The sequence below is a fragment of the Palaemon carinicauda genome, chromosome 38, assembly GCF_036898095.1.
Source record: "Palaemon carinicauda isolate YSFRI2023 chromosome 38, ASM3689809v2, whole genome shotgun sequence".
NCBI lineage: Eukaryota > Metazoa > Arthropoda > Malacostraca > Decapoda > Palaemonidae > Palaemon > Palaemon carinicauda.
Genome location: NC_090762.1, coordinates 24750126 through 24771731, shown reverse-complemented (window position 1 = coordinate 24771731; position 21606 = coordinate 24750126). Strand labels below are relative to the sequence as shown.

The following is a 21606-nucleotide window of genomic DNA, read 5'->3' as shown; positions in this document are numbered from 1 at the left end:
AATTCAAATCTGGATGTTTACATTTTGATCAAACAAAAACTTTTTAAACGAATGAATTCTCTGATTTCGTAAACACCACTCACATGATTACTTTGATTATATGATATGTATAATGACCGTCAAAATAATTCCATATATTTTTCGCCAATGCCTGACGCTGCAGATTTCCTCAAAGATCCGCCCCTATTATAACAAATTAAAACTAAAAAAGATTAGTAAGTGGAACCCATAAGCTACGCTATAAAGGATAATAAAAGAGAAAGAAGATATTCAATAAGACATGTATGACGTATTGTGATGCTCTTTTGTTTATAGTGAGCGGAGTAAAAGAAGGGTTCATTCGTCTATAGCTATAGTCCGGAGAGTGGCCAGTAGGGGTTGCCTGGGGGGTTAGTGAGGACTCTACTGAGGTTTAACTGAGTCAAAACGATGGAAAATACGTAAAATTCTGGTGATTTTACAAGAGCAATGGGGTAAGTCATGTACCAAGACGTGTTTGTAGTTTGGGTGCACAGATGGGAGATGTAAAAAAGCAATATAGAGCTTTGTTTAACAGCGATATCGATTTAGAAGTGATAGCGGAGGAGGCCAGCTGTAGTAGTTGTCGGCTCAAAGCCCCTCCTCTCTCTCACTCTCTCTCTCTCTCTCTCTCTCTCTTAGAAATGTCTCTCGCGACCAACTGTATTTCCCCGAAGCTAATACAATTTACAGTGTAGTGATGTTAGGAGGGTTTCTCGTGTTTCGTCCAAGAAAATGGCTAAAGTTGTAGGTGTGGGTTTGGCCGAATTCTTTTCGTCATTGAGAAGTGTAAAGGAGAGGAAGAGGTCGACTTCCTCCTCCTCCTCCTCACAGTCTCTCGTTTGGTTGGGAAGGGAGAGACAGGAGAGAATTACAGGACCCTGAACTCTGGCCCACACTATGCTTGGACTATTCATCCTCCCCCGAACACATTTGTAGTGAATCCTTCATTGTATTTGAAACGGGAATGCGGCGTCACCACCTCAAGCAGGAAGTTGCAACCAAAGTGGTCTACGACACGGTTGCCTTCATGCAACAATTCATGGGTATATCTCACCAACTATTTATTAGCCCCAGTTATAAATGTAATTTCCGAAGAAAACCAGTTATTCTAAAGGATTAAGTTTCTATCATTAGATAATGTCCTGGCCCAACGTTTAAGGCTAGTGTTGGTATTTCACCTTTGAAAAGTATTAGGCCTATTGCCAAATTGTTGAGGAGGCTCATGTTGGCTTTGCAAGTACACAAGATTAAATGAATGGTATGTTTATTACAAGAACTATAGAATTAAAATTTAATTAGAGTCAGTTCTGTGTAGCTATTATTTTATATTTCCCGTGTCTTATAAGGGTGGCCATTGACTTGATATTAAAGTCAGTCAAGATATTAGGCCTAGGCAAGATTATGCGACCTTATGCCTAACAAAATCTTCACATAGGATGTAACAACTAATTGATTCAAGACTTTCACGCTGCCATTACTCTTGTTCGTTATATTTTTTAACATTTTATAAATTCTGGTTTTGTGTTTCATAAAATTTAGTACAGTAGTCAATCAGCCCAGCCAATTTCAAAAGCTAAATATATTGCATCTGGTCCTTATCCATCTCATGATTCAGAAGTATATAGTTTATACAATTTGTGGACTCACTATTGGGAATTTGATATATTTTTTTTTTGGGGTGGGGGGGCGTGGATAAATGAATTATATTTTGTTAAATTGTTCTAATGCATTGACAGGAAGGTAATGAAACTTCACAATACTAATTTTAGTCTTATATATAATTGTATTTGTCGTTATGATTTTCAAGAGAAGTAAATAGCCTCAGTTGTTGAATTATATATTAGAGAAATTACTTTCCAACAGTCAATTGTCAAATATGTGGAATAGCTTCTCTTGGTTTGAGTTAAGATTGGTGGGGTAGCATGTTTTTTGTAATGTTTACAATAGGTGTAAGAAATTTGTGCTTTACAAGATAAAAAAAAAAGTAGTACAATTTGAGTTGCTTATGATTTAGACATATTTATCATAGTCTATATTTATAGGATTATTCTTTATATAGATTGATGACTGTCAATATATATATATATATATATATATATATATATATATATATATATATATATATATATATATATATATATATATTACGTGTGTATTTAAATCTAGTATTATAAATAACCTGCTTCAGTTGCAATGTACTGTACCGTTATTTGTTAATAAGAGTTAAAATTTTAAATTCATAGATTTCATTCACGTGTGTCTGACATTTTTATCAAAATGATAAAAAGGCTTAAATGTAAATTGACAAACCAATCAAAATCTCATTAGAGAATATAAAAAAGATATGTTCCTATGCAAAATGTGTCATAAAAAGCATTAAACCACATATCATTGTAAAGACGGCAAAAAATATGTTCTCTAATGAATATCTTTGATGTTTTTCATGTTAAAGAGAAAAAATATCAAAGAAACATGCTCATTCTAGCTTTTGATTTTTAATTTGTTTGCTTTTTTCCTCCATACTGCAATATATTATAACTATTCAGATTTAAAATGACACCAAAATCAATAGCATGTCATGAAAATTTGTCAGACACCACTAGCTGTCTGTCAGTGAAGAGTACAGTTCACTCTTGCATGGCTGTTATTTATATGAAAATACATTAGGTTTTATGCATTAAAATGTACAGGAATTAATTGTAAGCAGAGCGTTGCAGAAAATTTTTGTTTTTTCTGGTAGAATTTAAATTCCGTCCTTGCAAACTTGATTATGAATTATTTGGTCCTTTTCCCCCCTTTATTTGAGTTTCCTGTCTTAGAGTTTAGTTTCAAGACCTTTAGTTGTGAATCATGTACAGTGTAGAATATACATTAACTTCATAGTCTATAATGTACAGTGATAGATGGGTTTATTTATTACTTGCTAAGAGGTTTATATCAGTGAGGGTTTTTAAATTAGCTTCAAGAGATGTAAATAGCTGCAGCACTCATTTTCTGAGAATCATTTACATACAGTGAATGAATTTTTTTTGTTTACAGTTTTATAAATTGATCAATTCCAATTTCTGTTTACATTTATTGAGAAAATAGGCACATACAGTACATTGATAGAGTAACTGGACCAGAAATTTAGCAAAAGTGGGCATAATATTAGATTTTTGAAGTGTTTGAGAAAACCAAATGGATAATGAATGGCATGAAAAGAAGGAAACTATCGGTGTTGTTGGTATGCATAGTGTAAATTTTGTATAAGAAAATGTAGAATGGTAAGAAACGTGTTGATTTACAATAGTTGTCTAAAGTTTAAAGTAGGAAAAGGATAGATTAGATGTTTTGCAGTGGCTTAATCGTGTAGAAGGAATAGAGGCTTACAGAATTGTGTAAAAAGTTAATTTTTCAGTTTTAAAAGACAATAATACAAGAAATTGCGCAATAGATGTTGTTAAAGAGCACCCTCAGTTTTTGAGCTGGAATGTTCAAACCGATACTGAAATCATTTGTTCAAGTGATTGAAGTGAAAGTTTTCTGTACCAATTATTTACCCAGAATTTACCTATCAAAACATGAATATAGCAGTAACATTTTTTTCTTTCAGCTGGAGCCATCCAGTATTGTATTATTTTTTATATACAGTATATAAATACTAGTATACCCAAGCCATAAAAAAATGATGGCTTAAATATTTAGATACTGAAGATATGTAAACTTGCAGATTCAACACTTCCCACCCCTCCCCATTTCCATACTATAACCTGGCAGTTTCGGAAATTTGTGGGAGATAGTGGTTCTGAGCGTTTCTCTCTTGGTACCCCCCTCTCACCAGTGTATGACTACTCTCTCTCGCCCCCACTCAATGGACAGGGGGGTGACCAAGTAGTCATATGTCTGGCAATGCCTTTGAGAATAAAAAAGTAAAATTTATAGATTATATGTATAAATATATAGTGTATATATATATATATATATATATATATATATATATATATATATATATATATATATATATATATATATATATATATATATATATATATATATATAGTGTATATATACAGTATTAGATGTTTTTGCTGTAACGTTGTGTGAAATTACAAGCCTATAAAAGATTATGACAGAAACCATATAGACTACATGAGTTGATGCTACATCATTTATGATTTCTTTTTTTTCTTTTTTGTCTCTTAGTTTCACATGCATATATATGTTTTAGTTATTTATCTATTTCCTCATACAGTATGCATTTGCATAGGCCTGCAGTTGTAAAAGGTTCAATATAGCTAAAGCTAATGTGTGTAGCCTATGAGGTACTTATAGGGCTCACACTTTGTATAGAACCACAGCTTCTATACCATATCTGCCACTTTCTTGTGTTAGAGTTCTCTTGCTTGAGAGTACATTCAAGCACACTAGTCTGTGTTTCCTTATTTCCTTAACTCACTTGGCTATTTTCTGTTGGAAACCTTGGGTTTATAGCATCTTGCTTTCCAAGTAAGGTTGTGACCTAGCTAGTGATAGTAATATATAATGATATCGTATGTGGTTCTTAGTGTACCATTGCTATTTAAGGAGAAGTTATACCGTAAGAAGAGCTAAGAGGTAGTTGTAGTTAATAAATATTTTACAGGACGTGTAGTATCAAGGGGAAAAAAAGAAAGAAGAACGCTGTGGTGAGCATTGAGGGCATTACAGAGGATTGTTTTCAAATGTGAGCACACAATACCGTCCTCGAGTTCCATCTGTGGTGGTGCTGAGGACCTGACCTTCCAGTGAAAGCTTGCCATGACTCACAAGGCCTAAACGTGGGACTTGATCGAATGCCTAGTTTCTGTTGATGCCTATCTCTCACGTTTAACATTGGCAGTACATTGGACGTGTGTTTGTGTAATATACCGGGATAACATTTCAAACGACGTGAAGTTTTCATAGGTTATTTTTAAATTTGATCGAAAGCTTAAGATTTTATTGACATGTGTTTTTAAGTATGTGTATTTATGCACTAATTGCTTCATTTCTATTGATAATTAGATCAGGTTGCATTTTTATGCACTTATATATGGTGCATAAGCGGTTCCTATTTTTAAATATCTGTAACTAAGACAGCAGGTGAAGAAAAAAAACAAAAAAACAAGAGGAATCGGAGAGGCTCGCCTTTCTCTTCAAACCTTTGGGTACCATCCAAATACTCATGGTGCTCTTATGATACCCTGTCTTGACTATTGGATGACCTGAATTAATAGAGTTCTGGCATTCGTGTTCGGCTGTTTTAATGATGGTTAGATCTGTCTTTTTGTATTGGTTTTCTGGCATAGTAGTGACAGTAAGAAACAGTCCCTTATTGTAGCTGTAACCAAGACCCCATTTCTGTAGGACTTGGTTGTAACGTTATGGGGGTTTAGTGTAGTGTGGGAAGCCAATAGATAGAAAAATTCTAATTGTGTTAATGGCAATTTTTTATTCACAGATAAAATATTTGTTACAAACAAGGAATTTCAACCAATTAGATGTTAGACGCTGAAAGACGTATTTACGTTTCCATTCAGAAAATTGACAGATACCTGATCAATACTGTAGTAATCCCCCATCCCACACCCCCGTTCCGGAGCAGCTTGCTTATGCAATCGCATTAGGTTTGTGTACCTAATTACCTGTGATATTTCCATGTTATCATTGGGATTTATGATTATTTATCTGGTGTTGCGTCACAATTTTTTCCGTTACTTGGCTGATAACCCCAAAAACATTACATTTTATTGCTGTGAAACTTTTCACGTTTATGGTACTGCACAGATTTGTTCTATTTGTATACCCCATAAACGGACAAATCAGTTATTTCTTTCATAAGAAAGATTATAGAAGAGTTGTTTCCGGTCTCTACTCATTTTAAGAACCATTTGGCACGAAGCTCCGTCAGTGGCTGCCGCTGTTAGTCGGAACTTGGCAATTGTGAGTGTAGGATGTGTGCGTGTCTCGTCCTCCGGCGTAAGTGTTTTGCTTCGTCAGTCCGTTCATTTAGATAACAATTTCGTTGGTTTGTTTACGTCTGTGCCGCTCGTTTCTCTCAGAGGACTATTGTGGACTCCCCTCCCCCCACGCTATGGCGCCCATTGTTTTACTTCTGGGCTTTGGAAAAGGCATATGGTTGGACGGTACCTTCTCACTGTCAGTAATCAAATGGTGTTTTTCTCGGCTTTGAGAGTAATGAGAAAAGGGACTCGGCCAAATTGGGCAAATCAATTTTACATGGGGCACGAAGCCTGAATTAGCCCCCTCTATTTTCGAGGATGGTATAAAGCTCTGTGGAATATATTTTGCCAACAATATTGGCTGATTTGGGATAAAACGCTTTCAGTTTACAATATTGTCAAGTGCTTTGCATCTTGTGTTGAATGTTTTTGATTTGGCTTTTATCATATTGCTATGTGAAGCAAGGAACTCGCACCCATCTGTGAAAGGAGATTGGTGGGTCTAATTAAATATCAGCATTGAGAATAGTACAGACCTGTCATGGTTATATATAGTATTGGCCAAAGACTCATAGTTGTATGTGTGTGATAGAGAGGGGAGGTGTTGGGTGTTGGTTAATACGTGCATAATAGTACACCCAAGTCAGAGTTAGCCAGTGCAGTATGTACCAAACGTTCATACATAGGAAAGAGAATAGCAAACTACCACACTTATTTAAAGACATTTGACAGTAGTGTATTGTGTTTTCTAGGAAATGTGTTTATTCAAGTAAATAATGTGGTAAAATCCACTGTATATCATCACAGAAACATTGCTTTTATAAAGAAGTATCCGGATGAATATTCTGTAAAGAAATTTGTGATAAACTCTGTTGTTACCAGGATTGATTTCTGTAACTCCATCCAATACAATCAACCGAAAGTACAACTTACATTACAAAACATATTAAACAGAGGAGCAAGACGGATAAAAGGTGTCCCACCTCTAGAAAGGATTACTCTTATACTTATTTAATTAAACTGGATGCCTTTTAAAGCTTAATAAAGTATATGTTCAATCAGTTATCAGAACAGGACGTCCAAAATATCTAGAGAATAGTTACACATTGTGCAGCCAACGAATCGTGTAGATACAAGAATAATTAGAGATGGTTTCAAATAATTGAAGCCAAGATGTATGTCTACTCTAGGTTCTAGAGCTTTCAAATATGATGCTCCAAGACTATACAAGCAGCTCCCAATGGACATCCAAAAGGCTGAAGATATTAAGACTAGTTTTCGAAGTGCTTCGATAATGTGGGTTTGACAATAAACATCCAATACGCTGTGTTTCACGCGAAATACTAAAAATATACAACACACCACGGTTGAGATACTTGGAATAAACTGTTCTTGTAGGCCCTGTATTGCGTAGGGGTCCACTATATGATGTGACCAGGAGAGCAGGCCTTAAAGTAAAATTGTATTGACTGAAATTCACATGCTTTAAAGAGTTCAGTAGAACAATGGAATCGAAGTTTGACCTTGTTAATCGTTGTATCATTAGGTCATGTTTGCAGAAAAATACACTAAGTAGATTATGTTGGATTTTGGCAGCAAGGTTATTTAATCCCTTTTGGTACTGTGTATTTGTTAGTTTTATGTCATTAACTAATCTTGTTCTTATCATTTGTTAGTTTGTCATAAGCTAATTTCTTTTCCATAGTATTTGTTAGTTTTATGTCATTAACTAATGTTGTTCTTATCATTTGTTAGTTTGTCATAAGCTAATCTCTTTTTCATAGTATTTGTTAGTTTTATGTCATTAGCTAACCTTTTTCATAGTAATTATTAGTTTTATTTCATTAACTCCTCACATTTGCTCATAACACTTGCTTCTTCTTCATTTCTTTCATTTCCACATATATGTTGTGCATTGAATTTCCTTTTTGTATGCATACAACCTAATGTCTTTCTCTTGTTTCTTGCAGAGGTGGTTCTCCACAGCCCAGCTCTATCGCGGGAGTCGACTTGTTCTGTACGTGCAACCCACGAGCGTTGTCGTCGTCGTTGTTTGGGGATTGGTGATGAGTGATATTCTGAGTGTTACATTACTCAATGTGCCTTTGATTAAGTTAGCTCATTTATGCAAAGATAAAGTGGAAATTCATAAGAAATATAGAGTTCATTCGAGGTGCAGCCTTTGTTTTTCGGGGAATCTGGAAAAGGGAAATATAAAAGGAAAATAAAATGGTATTGGCTCGTGGCTGCAAACATCCATTGGTGTTCAAGTGTCCGAAGAGTTAAAACATAACGGAATTAACTAAGATTATGCTTATTTGATAGTATTAGTAGGACGCTGGTGGTCAGCACTACGCAAATTTCCTATTTTAGAATCATCAGGCCGGATGTTTTTAGACGGCTCTCAGGTGAAGAGAATCTATAAATCTGATCTTCCATTAGAGAGTGAATGTTAAGATTAGACGGTCCTTTTCCCACGAAAAGGAAAATCCCGTTTCAATGATGGGGGACGGAAACGAACACGGTGGGGGAGGAGGAGGTGGAACAGGTGGGGGAGAGGAAGAGACTGCCCTCGTGGGTGGATGTGTAGGTGGTGGTGAATTGATGTCCTCCTCGGAGGTCGTTGGAGTAGGAGAAGTTGGTGTGGTGATGAACTCCAGTGAAGCCATCGTGAGGATCAACGAACTCGAACGACTGTTCTTATCGGGTCCTGCGGAGAGTAGCGGCCAGAGCTACTCCATGGAAACCCTGCTGGACGTTTTGGTGGTCCTCTATGACGAATGCACCAATTCGTCCCTACGGAGGGAGAAGACCGTGTCCGATTTTATCGAATATGGTGAGTAAAGTTGATTTGACTATTATAGTAACAGTGGGTCCAAAATTTTCGCTGATTTACCCCTGTACCCAGTCCAGCATTCCAGATTCCCTTGCACCCAGTCCAGCATTCCAGATTCCCCCTGCACCTAGTCCAACATTCCAGATTCCCCCTGCACTCAGTCCAGCATTCCAGATTCTCCCTGCACCCAGTCCAGCATTCCAGATTCCCCTTGCACCAAGTCCAGCCTTCCAGTTTCCTCCTGCACCTAGTTCAGCCTTCCAAATTCCCCCGGCACCAAGTTCAGCTTTCAAGATTTCCCCCTGCACCATTATCAGCCCCCCAGATTCCTCTTGCACCCAGTTCAGCCATCTGGATTTCCCCCTGCACCCTGTTCAGTATTCCATATTTCCCTCTGCACTCTTTTTAGCCTTCCAGATTTCAACCAGCACCCTTTTTAACCAACCAGATTTCACCTGAACCCTTTTTAGTCATTCAGATTTCCTTCTCCACCCTTTTAGCTTCTAGATTTCCCCCTGCACCTCTTTTAGCCATTCAGATTTCCCCTGTACCCTTTTTAGCCTTCCCAATGTCCCCTTGCACCCTTTTTAGCCATCCATATTTTCCTCTGCACCCTTTTTTGCCATCCATGTTTTCCTCTGCACCCTTTTTTGCCATCCATGTTTTCCTCTGCACCCTTTTTAGCCATCCAGATTTCCCTCTGCACCCTTTTTAGCCATCCAGATTTCCCTCTGCACCCTTTTTAGCCATCCAGATTTCCCACTGCACCCTTTTTTAGCCTTCCATATTTCCCACTGCACCCTTTTTAGCCATCCAGATTTCCCTCTGCACCCTTTTTAGCCATCCAGATTTCCCTCTGCACCCTTTTTAGCCATCCAGATTTCCCTTTGCACCCTTTTTAGCCATCCAGATTTCCCTTTGCACCCTTTTTAGCCATCCAGATTTCCTACTGCACCCTTTTTAGCCATCCAGATTTCCTACTGCACCCTTTTAGCCATCCATATTTCCCTTTGCACCCTTTTTAGCCATCCAGATTTCCTACTGCATCCTTTTTAGCCATCAAGATTTCCTACTGCATCCTTTTTAGCCATCCATATTTCCCTCTGCACCCTTTTTAGCCATCCAGATTTCCCTCTGCACCCTTTTTAGCCATCCAGATTTCCCTCTGCACCCTTCTTAGCCATCCAGATTTCCCTCTGCACCCTTTTTAGCCATCCAGATTTTTTTTCACCCTTTTTAGCCATCCATATTTCCCTCTGCACCCTTTTTTAGCCATCCAGATTTCCCTCTGCACCCTTTTTAGCCATCCAGATTTCCCTCTGCACCCTTCTTAGCCATCCAGATTTCCCTCTGCACCCTTTTTAGCCATTCAGATTTTTTTTCACCCTTTTTAGCCATCCAGATTTTTTCACCCTTTTTAGCTATCCAGATTTTTTCACCCTTTTTAGCTATCCAAATTTCTCTCTGCACCCTTTTTATAGCCATCCAAATTTTTTCTCACCCATTTTAGCCTTGCAGATTTCCCTCTGCACCTTTTTTTAGCCATCCAGATTACCCTTGTACACTTTTTAGCTTTCCAGATTTCCCCCCTGCACCCGTTTCTGCCTCCTAGATTTCCTTCTGCACCTTGGTCAGTAATCTTGGTTTCCTCATGCGCCCAGTTCAACAATCCAGATTTTCCCCCTGCACCCTTTTCAGCCTTCCATTTTTACCTCTGCGCTCTTTTTAACCTTCCAGATTTCCCCTTGCCCCCTTTTTAGGCATCCAGATTTCCCACTGCTCCCTTTTATACCCACCCAGCTTTCCGTCTGCACCCTTTTTTAGCCTACCAGATTCCCTCCCCCCGTACCCTTTTCAGCTTTCCAGATTTCCCCCTGCACCCTCTTTAGCCTTACAGATTTCCCCCTGCACCCTCTTTAGCCTTACAGATTTCCCGCTGCACCCTCTTTAGCCTTACAGATTTCCCCCTGCACCCCCTTTAGCCTTACAGATTCCCCCCTGCACCCTCTTTAGCCCTCCAGATTTCCTTCTACACCTTTTTTAACCATCCAGCTTTCCCTCTGCACCCTCTTCAGCCTTCCAGATTTCCCCCTGCACCCTCTTCAGCCTTCCAGATTTCCCCCTGCACCCTCTTCAGCCTTCCAGATTTCCCCTTGCACCCTTTTCAGCTTTTCGTTTCAGCCTTCCAGATTTCCCCCTGCACCCTTTTCAGCTTTTCGTTTCCACCTGTACCCGTTTCAGCCTTCCCGATTTTCCCCTGCACCCTTTTCAGCCTTCCAGATTTTCCCCTGCACCCTTTTCAGCCTTCCAGATTTTCCCCTGCACCCTTTTCAGCCTTCCAGATTTTCCCCGGCACCCCCTTTAGCCTTCCAAATTTCCCCCTACACCCAGTTCAGCCATCCACACTTACCCTTTCATGTGTATGATGTAAAGGGAAGTCAAAACACACTGTGTCTAATTACTCATTTATTTTTTAAAATGTGCAGATATGATAATAAACATCTACAACAAACATTTTTCTCTCTCTCTCTCTCTCTCTCTCTCTCTCTCTCTCTCTCTCTCTCTCTCTCTCTCTCTCTCTCTCTCTCTCTCTCATTCATTAGAAAATCCATCGTGAGTTTTCTCGATTTGTAGTACGTAGTGCAATTATTCCTTCTTGTGCTGGACCAGTTCTTTCCGCCTATGGATCCTTCAACATTTACACCAAGAAAATGGTCTTCCCTGACAGTGTGATTCACATCGTCAGTATACGACTCACTTTTTTCGTGTATTGTAAAAAGTGAAATTTATAACTACTAAGTTTTAATTTATCCTTTTTGTTGTTCTTGTCAATCACACTTCATTGATATCAGACCTATGAATTTACAACAGGAATATTGAAAATTTTCTTGCTATGTTGAAAGTTCCATCTTGTTTTCAATGATTTTCCATGGATCTTTTGATTTTAATTGCCAATAACGTTTGAAAAAGTTATCCATTTATATTCCCCTGTCATTGTCTCTCTATGAAAAAAAATATTCATAGATTGAGGTATTTTTCTTGGAGGTTCATAATTTAACATTTACGACGTATGGAATTATACTCCACGTTCACGGAAAGTAAGGAATTCATGTGTATATGAAGTTATATTATAATTTTAGACTTGATAAAGTTATCAGTTACTTTAAAGGTTGTAGTTATCCAAACGTTGTGTTTGGGGTGCTGCTGTCTCGGACAAAACGGGAAATGTGTCTGTAACCTTGGTTTCCTCACCTGTTGTTCCTCCCGGTACCCATTATTCATGTTCTGATGTTGTGTTAAAACTCGGTCTGCCTTAACCGTTCAAATAAGTTTATTTTTATAAGAAAATAGGTGGGTTAACAGTTTATTTTATATAAAAAAGAGGTGAGTTAACAGTATTTTATATAAAAAATATGTGGGTTAACAGTTTATTTTTTATGAGAAAAGAGCTGGGTTTACAGTTCATTTTTAAAAGAAAAGGGGTAGGTTAACAGTTCAACTAAGTTTTTTTTTTTTTTTTCTAAAGAAAAGAGGTGGGTTAACAGTTCAATTTAGTTAATTTTTATAAGAAAAGATGTGGGTTAACAGTTCAAATAAGTTCATTTTTATAAGAAAAGATGTGGTTAACAGTTCAAATAAGTTCATTTTTATAAGAAAAGAGGTGGATTAACAGTTCAAATAAGTTCATTTCTATAAGAAAAGTGGTGGGTTAGAAATTCAAATAAGTTTATTTTTATAAGAAAAGAGGTGGGTTAACAAGTCATTTTCATAAGAAAGGAGGTGGATTAGCAGTTAATTTGTATAAGAAAGAGGTGGATTAACAGACCATTTTTATAAGAAAAGAGGTGGATTAACAATTAATTTTTATAAGAAAAGAGGTGGGTTAAAAGCTCTTTTTTTAAGAAAAGAGGTTGGTTAACAGTTCGAATAAGTTCCTTTTTATAAGAAAAGAGGTGGGTTAACAGTTCATTTTTATAAGAGAGAGGTGGGTTGACAGTTCAAATAAGTTCCTCTTTATAAGGAAAGAGATGGGTTAACAGTTCAAATACGTTCATTTTTGTAAGAAAAGAGGTGGGTTAACAGTTCAAAATAAGTTCATTTTTATAAGAAAAGGGGTGGGTTAGGAATTCAAATATGTTAATTTTTATAAGAGCTAGTGGAGGTTTTTTTAATCGTGCTAGATTGACAACTTTCTTTAAAGCTTTTGAAAACTGGAGAATTACGCAATCTAGAGGGGTTAGGTACTAAGAATGATGATAGACTAAGACTGTTCCAGGCATGTGGCTTTTGTTAATAAGATATGCAAGCATATCCTCATTATTATTTTGTGAAGAAAATTTTAATCACTGCCATATGATTATAATGTTTTCACATTAGTTTTCGTATATTTTACATAATGGAATTAACAAGACACGAGTTTCGAATGATTACAGTTCTTACCATTCCGCTCCCCCTTTCCCCTTCCTACTAACCCCCATACTCCCCCCTTTCTTGTCTGTTTTCCTCCTCCTGTCTCCCGTAGTTTCACCCTCACCCCCTTGAATTTCATTGAAGTCCTTGTGCCATTTTCTTGCCATGTTTCTAAAGCTATATAGTCTGTGTATGAATATTATTTTTTTTTCCAATCGAGTCATAGCCACATAATTCTTGGTAGGTAAAGGATACTCTCTCTCTCTCTCTCTCTCTCTCTCTCTCTCTCCTCTCTCTCTCTCTCTCTCTCTCTCTCTCTCTCTCTCTCTCTCTCTCCTCTCTCTCTCTCTCTCTCTCTCTCACGGATTATTCCATGTTTTCTTTTGTGGCAGGTATGAGAAGGCTGACACTCGAATATTTACTTTTATATTTGTTAGGAGAGAGTAACGTCGAAATGCCCTGACTGGAGTGGCCTCCTTTATAGACTGTTCCGTTAGAAACGAAAATCCGGTACCGCGGTCCCTCGGCCCGTCAGAGTGGCCTGGAGATTGAAGGTAGGGTCCTTGGGTTCGGTGTCGGATCTGGTGTTGGGTGGGGGAGTGTTCTCGTCCTGTTAACAGGAGGAAAGGAAAACAATAGTGGGACTGTAGGGGCCCCTAGCGGGTGGAGTGCCTGGCTGGGAAGGTTTTTGTTTCGGGCAAAGTGCAGCCCTTTTGCCTCCAGAGGACCCAAGGCAGCTCTTTAATGATCCGCGTACCTCTCCTGTCCTTATCCACTATTGGGCGTGGTCGGGTATGCTTCGTTCGTCATGCATGACCCTGCGGGCAGTGTTTGCAGCGCCGAGGCACTGAGAAGATATACTCGCCCCTGTGGCACTCGGAACTCTGGCTACTCCTTTAAAAGGAGTAACAGGGATATGTTCTGAAATGGCGTGAGGGAGGGAACACCATATGACATGTGGTTTCAACACTGAAGGGCCATTGTACGAATGTGTTGCACTTGAGGAGGAAGGAGTTATTGTCACGTGACTTCTTTTACATGTATTGCCTATTTTCTGTGGGCATTGGGTTTACCCCTTTTAGCATTGTAATGAAGGGTTGAAATGTGTTATAATTATGTTAGTCATATAACTCATTTAATTTAATTTTGATATTTCATCCCATTTTACGAGAAATTGCAGATTAGGTTTGAATATTACCATCTCATCTTTCCATGTTTTCCTGTTATAGGTAGGAATGTTATCTGTGCAAAAGAGGCATCTACCCTGCATTATTATTTTTGTGATAAGGGAAGCTGCATCTGTAATAGACACTTTATTTCCTCTTTAATCTCCAAATACATGGCTAAGCTCCAACTAGGAGTCAAGTTTATATCAATGTTTGAGATTTTAATAATCTTTTCCGGGATTTATTAGAAACTAATGGACTTCTGTTGTTAAACTCTTAGCGACAATTTTTTTATAAAGTAACGCCCGTTTAACATCATGTACATCACCTGTTTTATCCTTAATTGTTTTGATATATTACTAGGTAACATGTGATATACTTGTGCTCTTGGCGTGACATACGTTACACTTGATCGAAAGTTAAGTGAATGTAGATTTTGAGACGTAACTTATGATTATTTCATACTTTGTTTTACTTCAAGGTCAGTTATTTGCGAGATGAAGCAAGCGACCAGATCGACTGAAGTCGCAGGACGACCAGAAAGGCCGGCCAGAAGCTAGCTCCCCTGGCTTGCGATAATTACAGTCGGTTCTTAAGAGGCGGGTAAAGGCCCACGGTGATCTGTATGCCCAAGTTAACATCTTAATGTGCTGCGTTTTTCGTTCCGTCTTCCTTTGATGTGACGTGATGAGAGGGTTTGTTAACGAACGCGAGCATAAATTGATGTTGTGCAAAAAGTTAATAAAAAGGAGAAAAAAAAGCGTAACGTGTTTTAACCTTGAACCCCAAGGTAAAAGAAACGATTCATAGGAATATGGTTCTTTGGATATTTAGTTTTTGCTTATTGAATTTAGCTCTCAAAATAATCTCACATTATAGAGGCAGTGTTGTAAAAATCATTGTAATTAATATTTTGTTTGTTGATTTATAGACTGTATTTAAGAGGCCGCTCTGTTAAAACAGATCTTATACTTTAAAAAAGTTAGAATTTATGGAGTTTATGTAATTATGAGTTTTGAATGTTAAAAATATGGGCAAATAAAACGACTAATTTGGTTATCATGATGTCGATTTTGTTCAGGAATATGAATACATTCTTATGGAACTAATTGAGGAATAGTGATTTATTCTTTACAAGATTCCACACATTATAGACATTGGAGAAGAAGCAGGCAAGATGAATATAATATCCCCTTTCGGAGTAAGGATACCTTAACTTGTTTGAAAGGTTTTGTGTATCGTCATGATCAGCAAAGCTGTATTATAATAGTCTGGACTATCCATACTAGGTTGGTTTGCTGTGAGCGATCAGGCAGAAGTCTCCCACTATCACCAATCTGCAGCTGGCTAACGTAGTGGATGAAAACTGGTCAAACCCCAGACAAGGATAAGAATATGTCTGAGGCCTTTGTCCTGCAGAGGACTAGAAACGGCTTCATTTGGTGGTAGTTGTGCGTGTATATATATATATATATATATATATATATATATATATATATATATATATATATATATATATCATGTGTGTGTATGTATGTATGTCCACTAGATGAAGGTCGTCGTCGTATTATATTGAAACCAGTTTTATTGTTTTATAGAGTGTTGTTCGAGACAGCGTAGGTCTCTTCTCCCTGACGATGTAAGCAAATAACTTTCGAATGGTGGACCTGTTTATAGAGACGCCCTTCTTCTTTTCTTCGGCATCCAATACCCGGTTAAATTGCCTGGTCGTAGCCATATCGGTGGTAGTTTGTTGTTGTGTTGTAGTGGTAGATTGTTTTGTTTGTTGGCGCCCAGGGGTCTTTTGTTGCCGGCCATTCTGGAATACCTTGCTGGGTTGTGTGTTTGTGCCTTAATATTGTTAGCGTGTGGCTGATACCAGCGCAAGCAAAAATCTACGAGAACTGGTATCTATTCCTATACTAGCTCGTAAATGATAACTTGTCATTTTAAAATTCATATGAAATATGAAATTCATAAATAAATAATCTATGTCTGGCGTAGATTTTGCATCCTCCTTGGAAGTGATAACAATAAGTTATATTATACAAGAAGAAACTAAGATTTTCTTGTTCTCTTAAGGGTTTCGATAGTGTAGATTTGACAATGAACACAAACTACTCTGCGTGATACGCAAAATACTTTTGAATATATACGACAAACTGATTTTGAAGGTCCTGAAGTGCGTAGAGTTCCCTTGCGTCATAGGGAATCAGCCCTCAAAGTTGAATAAAGTTAAGTGCATAGGAGGATATTTATATTTCTGTGTTAATATTCTTATTAAGAAGATGATTGTGCATCCTTTTATTTTTTTTATCATACAGATACAGACCAAGAGACGGCTGATATATGGATCGCTTTCAAAAATTAATATCAAATGAATTACAACTACTAAAAGTAGTCTGCATTAAGACACCATTATAAAAATTGTAGGCCATCTTTGGGCAGTTATAAAAAAAAGTTTATGAAAGCCTTGTTTCTCTAAGGAGAAAGACTGTTAGGCTGCCTAGCGCCGATACTGAAACCTTGGCAAATAATCCGATTATGGCTCTTAGTGGTGTATGAAAGATTTTGCATCTACGCTCCTATGAAGGTTCACAAAATGTCGAAACCATGGATATTTTAACAAGTTCCGTGTTTTAAGATCAGAATCTCTCTCTCTCTCTCTCTCTCTCTCTCTCTCTCTCTCCTCTCCTCTCTCTCTCTCTCTCTCTCTCTCAGGTTGGTAAGGACATAGATGGAGATAATATTGTATGAACTTCTAAATGTCAATAAAACTATTGGTTATATAGATATATGTAGGCTAATGATAATCATGTCCTATGTTAGCTTATGCATCAGAATCTTGAGGCCTTACTAAAGCCTCAGAACACAAGCTAGTTACAACTCGAAGAACTTTGGAAAGAATAAGGCTGGGCTCACACATTTGTAACTAAGCTCTCTGACTTGCTGCCATGTTAGGAATCATCATTTTACAACAAATCCACCCCCAATATGCGCAAAATATAGCGGGAGGATTACTCAACCTCCTCCTCCTCCTCCTCGCACCCCCCCCCCCCCGGGGGGGGGTTAGACCTTGCTGAGGAAATTTTCGAATGTTCAAAATTGCCCTCGTCATCTTAGGAGTCCGAAGGGAATCGTACTTAACTACGTCTTGGCAACGGCTCCTTTGCAACAATCGTGGGTATGTACGACGAACTCGCAGTATCTAGCGAGTCTATGGAGCCTATGGAACCACGGACCGTATCCCACTGGCTTAAAAGCAACAACAGAAAAGTGCTTTGGCTCAGCTGAAGTTCGCAGCTCGCCCCAACTCCGTCGCCGTTAGCACTAGAAGAACCTTGCCCAATGAATAAATAAAATGTTAAATCATTATGAGTGACTTAAATAGATATGAATAAATGGAATGATGGTGAATGATCACTACGAATGAAGTCAATAAAGGAAACAAACGTAAAAAAAAATAAAATGTTAAATCGTTATGAATGACAAATAGAAAATGTTAATCATGAATAGATAAAATACATCACTATGAATGAAATCAATAAAAACGTGAATAAATTATGAAATCCATATAAATAAAGACATGTTATAAATTGTCACGCTTGATAAAAATAACTTAGAAGATCAGTAGGAATGAAGAAAAAGAATAAATTTGTTTTTATTTGACATTCGAACTCTTAAGGTCCAATACAAAATATCTGACGAAATCTATAGCGTTGGCCAATCATTGTGCACTCGTTGCCAAGTCGAGGGGCATTCTAAAACCCTTGCAATAAATCTCAAGGGAATCAGCACTATTCACGATTATTCGCAGGCTCAATAACCGTGCTGAAGGCAATAGGCGGCGACTCGTTTGCGACTCTATCGCGCACACTCCCAACAATCGCCCAGGTCCAAGAATAAGCGAGCGGGAATCTAACAGGAAGCGTATGACAGCTCGTTCTTTTAAAAAGCAGGAAAGCAATCTCCATCAGTCTGGTGACTCTGCCATTTCTGGGATAAAAAGGCGTCATATAGCTAACATTAAGAGACAGAAAAAGAGCAATAAGGATACGAGAGCAAACTAAAGTAGAGGTTATTATGTAAGAAAAAGATAGGGCATGGGCAGGACATATAATAAGAGCGACAGATTATAGATGGACAAGAAGGGTAACAGAATGGGTCCCTAAAGATTGCAAATAAAGCAAGGGAGGAAAGAGAAGACGATGGATTGACTAGCTAAGAAAATGTGCGTATATAGACTGGCATAGAATGACCATAAACAGACGCGAATGGAAAGACATTACTGAGGTCTTTGTCCTGCAGTGGACTATCAACATTATATATATATATATATATATATATATATATATATATATATATATATATATATATATATATATATATTATATATGTGTGTGTGTGTGTGTATGTATGTATATATATATTTATATAATATAATATATGTATAATATAATATATTATATATGTATGTATATATTGTGTGAACATTCATATACAAATATAAGCTCTTTTGGTTTCTTTTACTTCCAAATAAAGCGTAGCAACATTGTATATATCAAAGAAACTAATATCACGCGTTACTCTCTCTTATTGTTTGGAAGACATTTTCAGTCATCATATCTTATCAATTCGTAGATATTTTGTATGTCGATGACCTGCGTTAGAGATACGCCAAGCTGACATAGGAAAAGTTGGAGTCTTGTATGCAGGTCGATGTGAAGTGAGTAGCCAGCACTCGGTAAGCCTCTCTGGATCGCGAAGTAGCCTAACCACTGCTTAACTGGCGTGGGTGGAAAATGTCGGATGTTATGTTGGGGTTTTCCAGCATGATTGGCTCAATAACTTAGGTCATTGGGGCTTTCTGGTTGATTGGGTTTTTGTGATTGTGTTAGATTACCTTGGGCTCTATAGACATTACGTGGTGGCCATGCTTGTAATAGGACTTTCCTTGCTCTATATTATCGGAAGTGAATGTGAAAGGCCTAGATTTGTTAGCTTAATATTAATCGCTGTTTGGTGGAAGATTTTGCGATAGGCGTGTATTCACCCCTGCCTGTTTAGTTTATTTTTTATTTGGGAGTAACTTTCCACAAAAACTACCTCACCGATTTTGATCAAACATGGTAGTCATTTAGGATATGACCCAAAAATGAATCTCTCAACGTTTCGAAGTACAATACGCAGCAGGACTTTGAAAATAATCGCAATGATAAGTAAATGGGAAACATTTCGTTGTTTATTTTTTTTGTTTGTTTGTGAATAACATTACGCAAAACCCATTGAACTAATTTCAACGAAACTTGAACATGTGGGGTATGACCTAAGGATAAATCCATCTGAGTTTGAAGAACATACGTCGAAGTACAAGTACGCAGTGTAATCAAGAGCAAAATGAGATTGATTGGTGTGGTGAAGGCATGCTCTCTACTCAGTGGCACTCTAGTTTTCTGAGAAAAGTGAAAACTTCATTTGCACCCAAGAACCGATAAAGAAAAGGAAGAAAGTACGGTTTGATCCCTGATGAATATACCCGTCAACTGAACATTTTGAGAATATGAGTCAAGTGTAATAGAAACATGAAGAAAACTTCAAAGTTTGTATGTAGTATTAAGATTTCAGTTTCATTCTCAAAATTTATCGAGTCTTGTGTGTCGGATAACATCGGAAATAAGATGTAAGAATTCATATATATATATGTATATATATATATATATATATATATATATATATATATATATATATACATATATATATATATATATATATATATATATATACATATATATATATATATATATATATATATATATATATACATATATATATATATACATATATATATATATATATATATATATATATATATTATACACACATATATATATATATATATATATATATATATATATATATATATATATATATATGTCACAATAATGAACTATTCGTAATTTCTCTAAGAATTTTAAAACTTACCTTTGATTAAGCAATCCTCTCTCCTCTCGCCTCCTAGTGTAATCACACATATGCTCAGTTGTTAGAAGACGGGTTTCCTGTGTATAAAAGGAAACTTCGATCCACAGACATCATGAATAAGATCCTTGCATTTTGAATTCATTCATACATACATATATACATACATTCTGCACATACATGGGTACATACAGTACATACCTTTAATAAAAGAGCTTAGTTAACTCGAGTCATCGCAGTGGTGGAAGGTGCGTTTGGGTGCCTCAAGATTTGTGGGGGTAACTATTTTTAGCAACCGGAGCAAGGTTGGACGCATGCTCTCTCTCTCTCTCTCTCTCTCTCTCTCTCTCTCTCTCTCTCTCTCTCTCTCTCTCTCTCTCTCTCTTTGGCTTTATAGGTGTTCCAACCTCTTCTTTACATCCAAGTTCCTTTAGTGACGACCTGATCTCTTCTTGATGTATTATTACATTTTTTCCTATCTTTGATTTTCATGAGAATTAGTTATTCAGCCTTGCCTCAATTTTACCTTATGTTTTTAAGCCTTGTCACTGCCCTTACTATAATCAAGATGTACTCCATTTTTTTTATATATTTCGTATTTCTTTTTATCTGGGCTTGGAACTTATACAGTGTCGTGTATTTGTTGTGGAGTGGACAATTATTTTGAATTCTTTAACATTTTTATTTCTAATAGATTTTTACAAATTCTTTTGCTTAGGCCTATTTCAACTAATGGCCCCTTTCGGTATGGTATGTATGGCTCCAGGTGTACTTTTGTACTGGCATTTGTACATGTATGGGACCGCGTTTGTCTTTTATTTTCGTGAGGCCCTGTGAGGTCTCTCTCTCCTCTCTCTCTCCTCTCTCTCTCTCTCTCTCTCTCTCTCTCTCTCTCTCTCTCTCTCTCTCTCTCTCTGCTATTTCATTACGTTGTCGTAATGGGCGTAGCCAAATGAGGCCTACCTCTCGAACTCTTCAAGGAGCAGCATCAATGCTGTTCTCTTTCCAATTTACATATCTTCATCTTTTGACGGAGATTGAAACCTTCCCGTTCTATTCAACCTTAGATTTTACCTTACATGTGTTTCGTGTACGTCATTTTTGTTGTGGCTGATTTAGGTTGTATTGAATTTCTTTTGTTTGCTTCATGACAAATCACTTTATTTTTATAAGTAATCTGATGTGGAGAAAAACTTGGGTTGGTTTAATTCCGTTTGTATTATTGTACCTT

At 37.2% G+C, this 21606-nt stretch overlaps 1 protein-coding gene across 13 annotated transcripts in view; it reads left to right on the top strand.

Annotated features, from left to right (window-relative positions):
- Positions 1-350: 350 nt before the first annotated feature.
- Positions 351-21606, top strand: part of gek (serine/threonine-protein kinase gek) — a 236345-nt gene continuing 215089 nt past the window's right edge. For 11 of the 13 annotated variants that reach the window (XM_068361973.1, XM_068361968.1, XM_068361971.1 and 8 more), the window contains exons 1-2: positions 351-473; positions 7955-8820. In XM_068361973.1, coding sequence (XP_068218074.1) covers positions 8484-8820 — 337 coding nt within the window. In that variant the 5' untranslated portion in view covers positions 351-473; positions 7955-8483. Of the gene's footprint in view, positions 474-639; positions 1065-5904; positions 6001-7954; positions 8821-21606 lie in introns of those variants that run through there. The other 2 variants (XM_068361962.1, XM_068361963.1) reach the window with 2 other exon arrangements.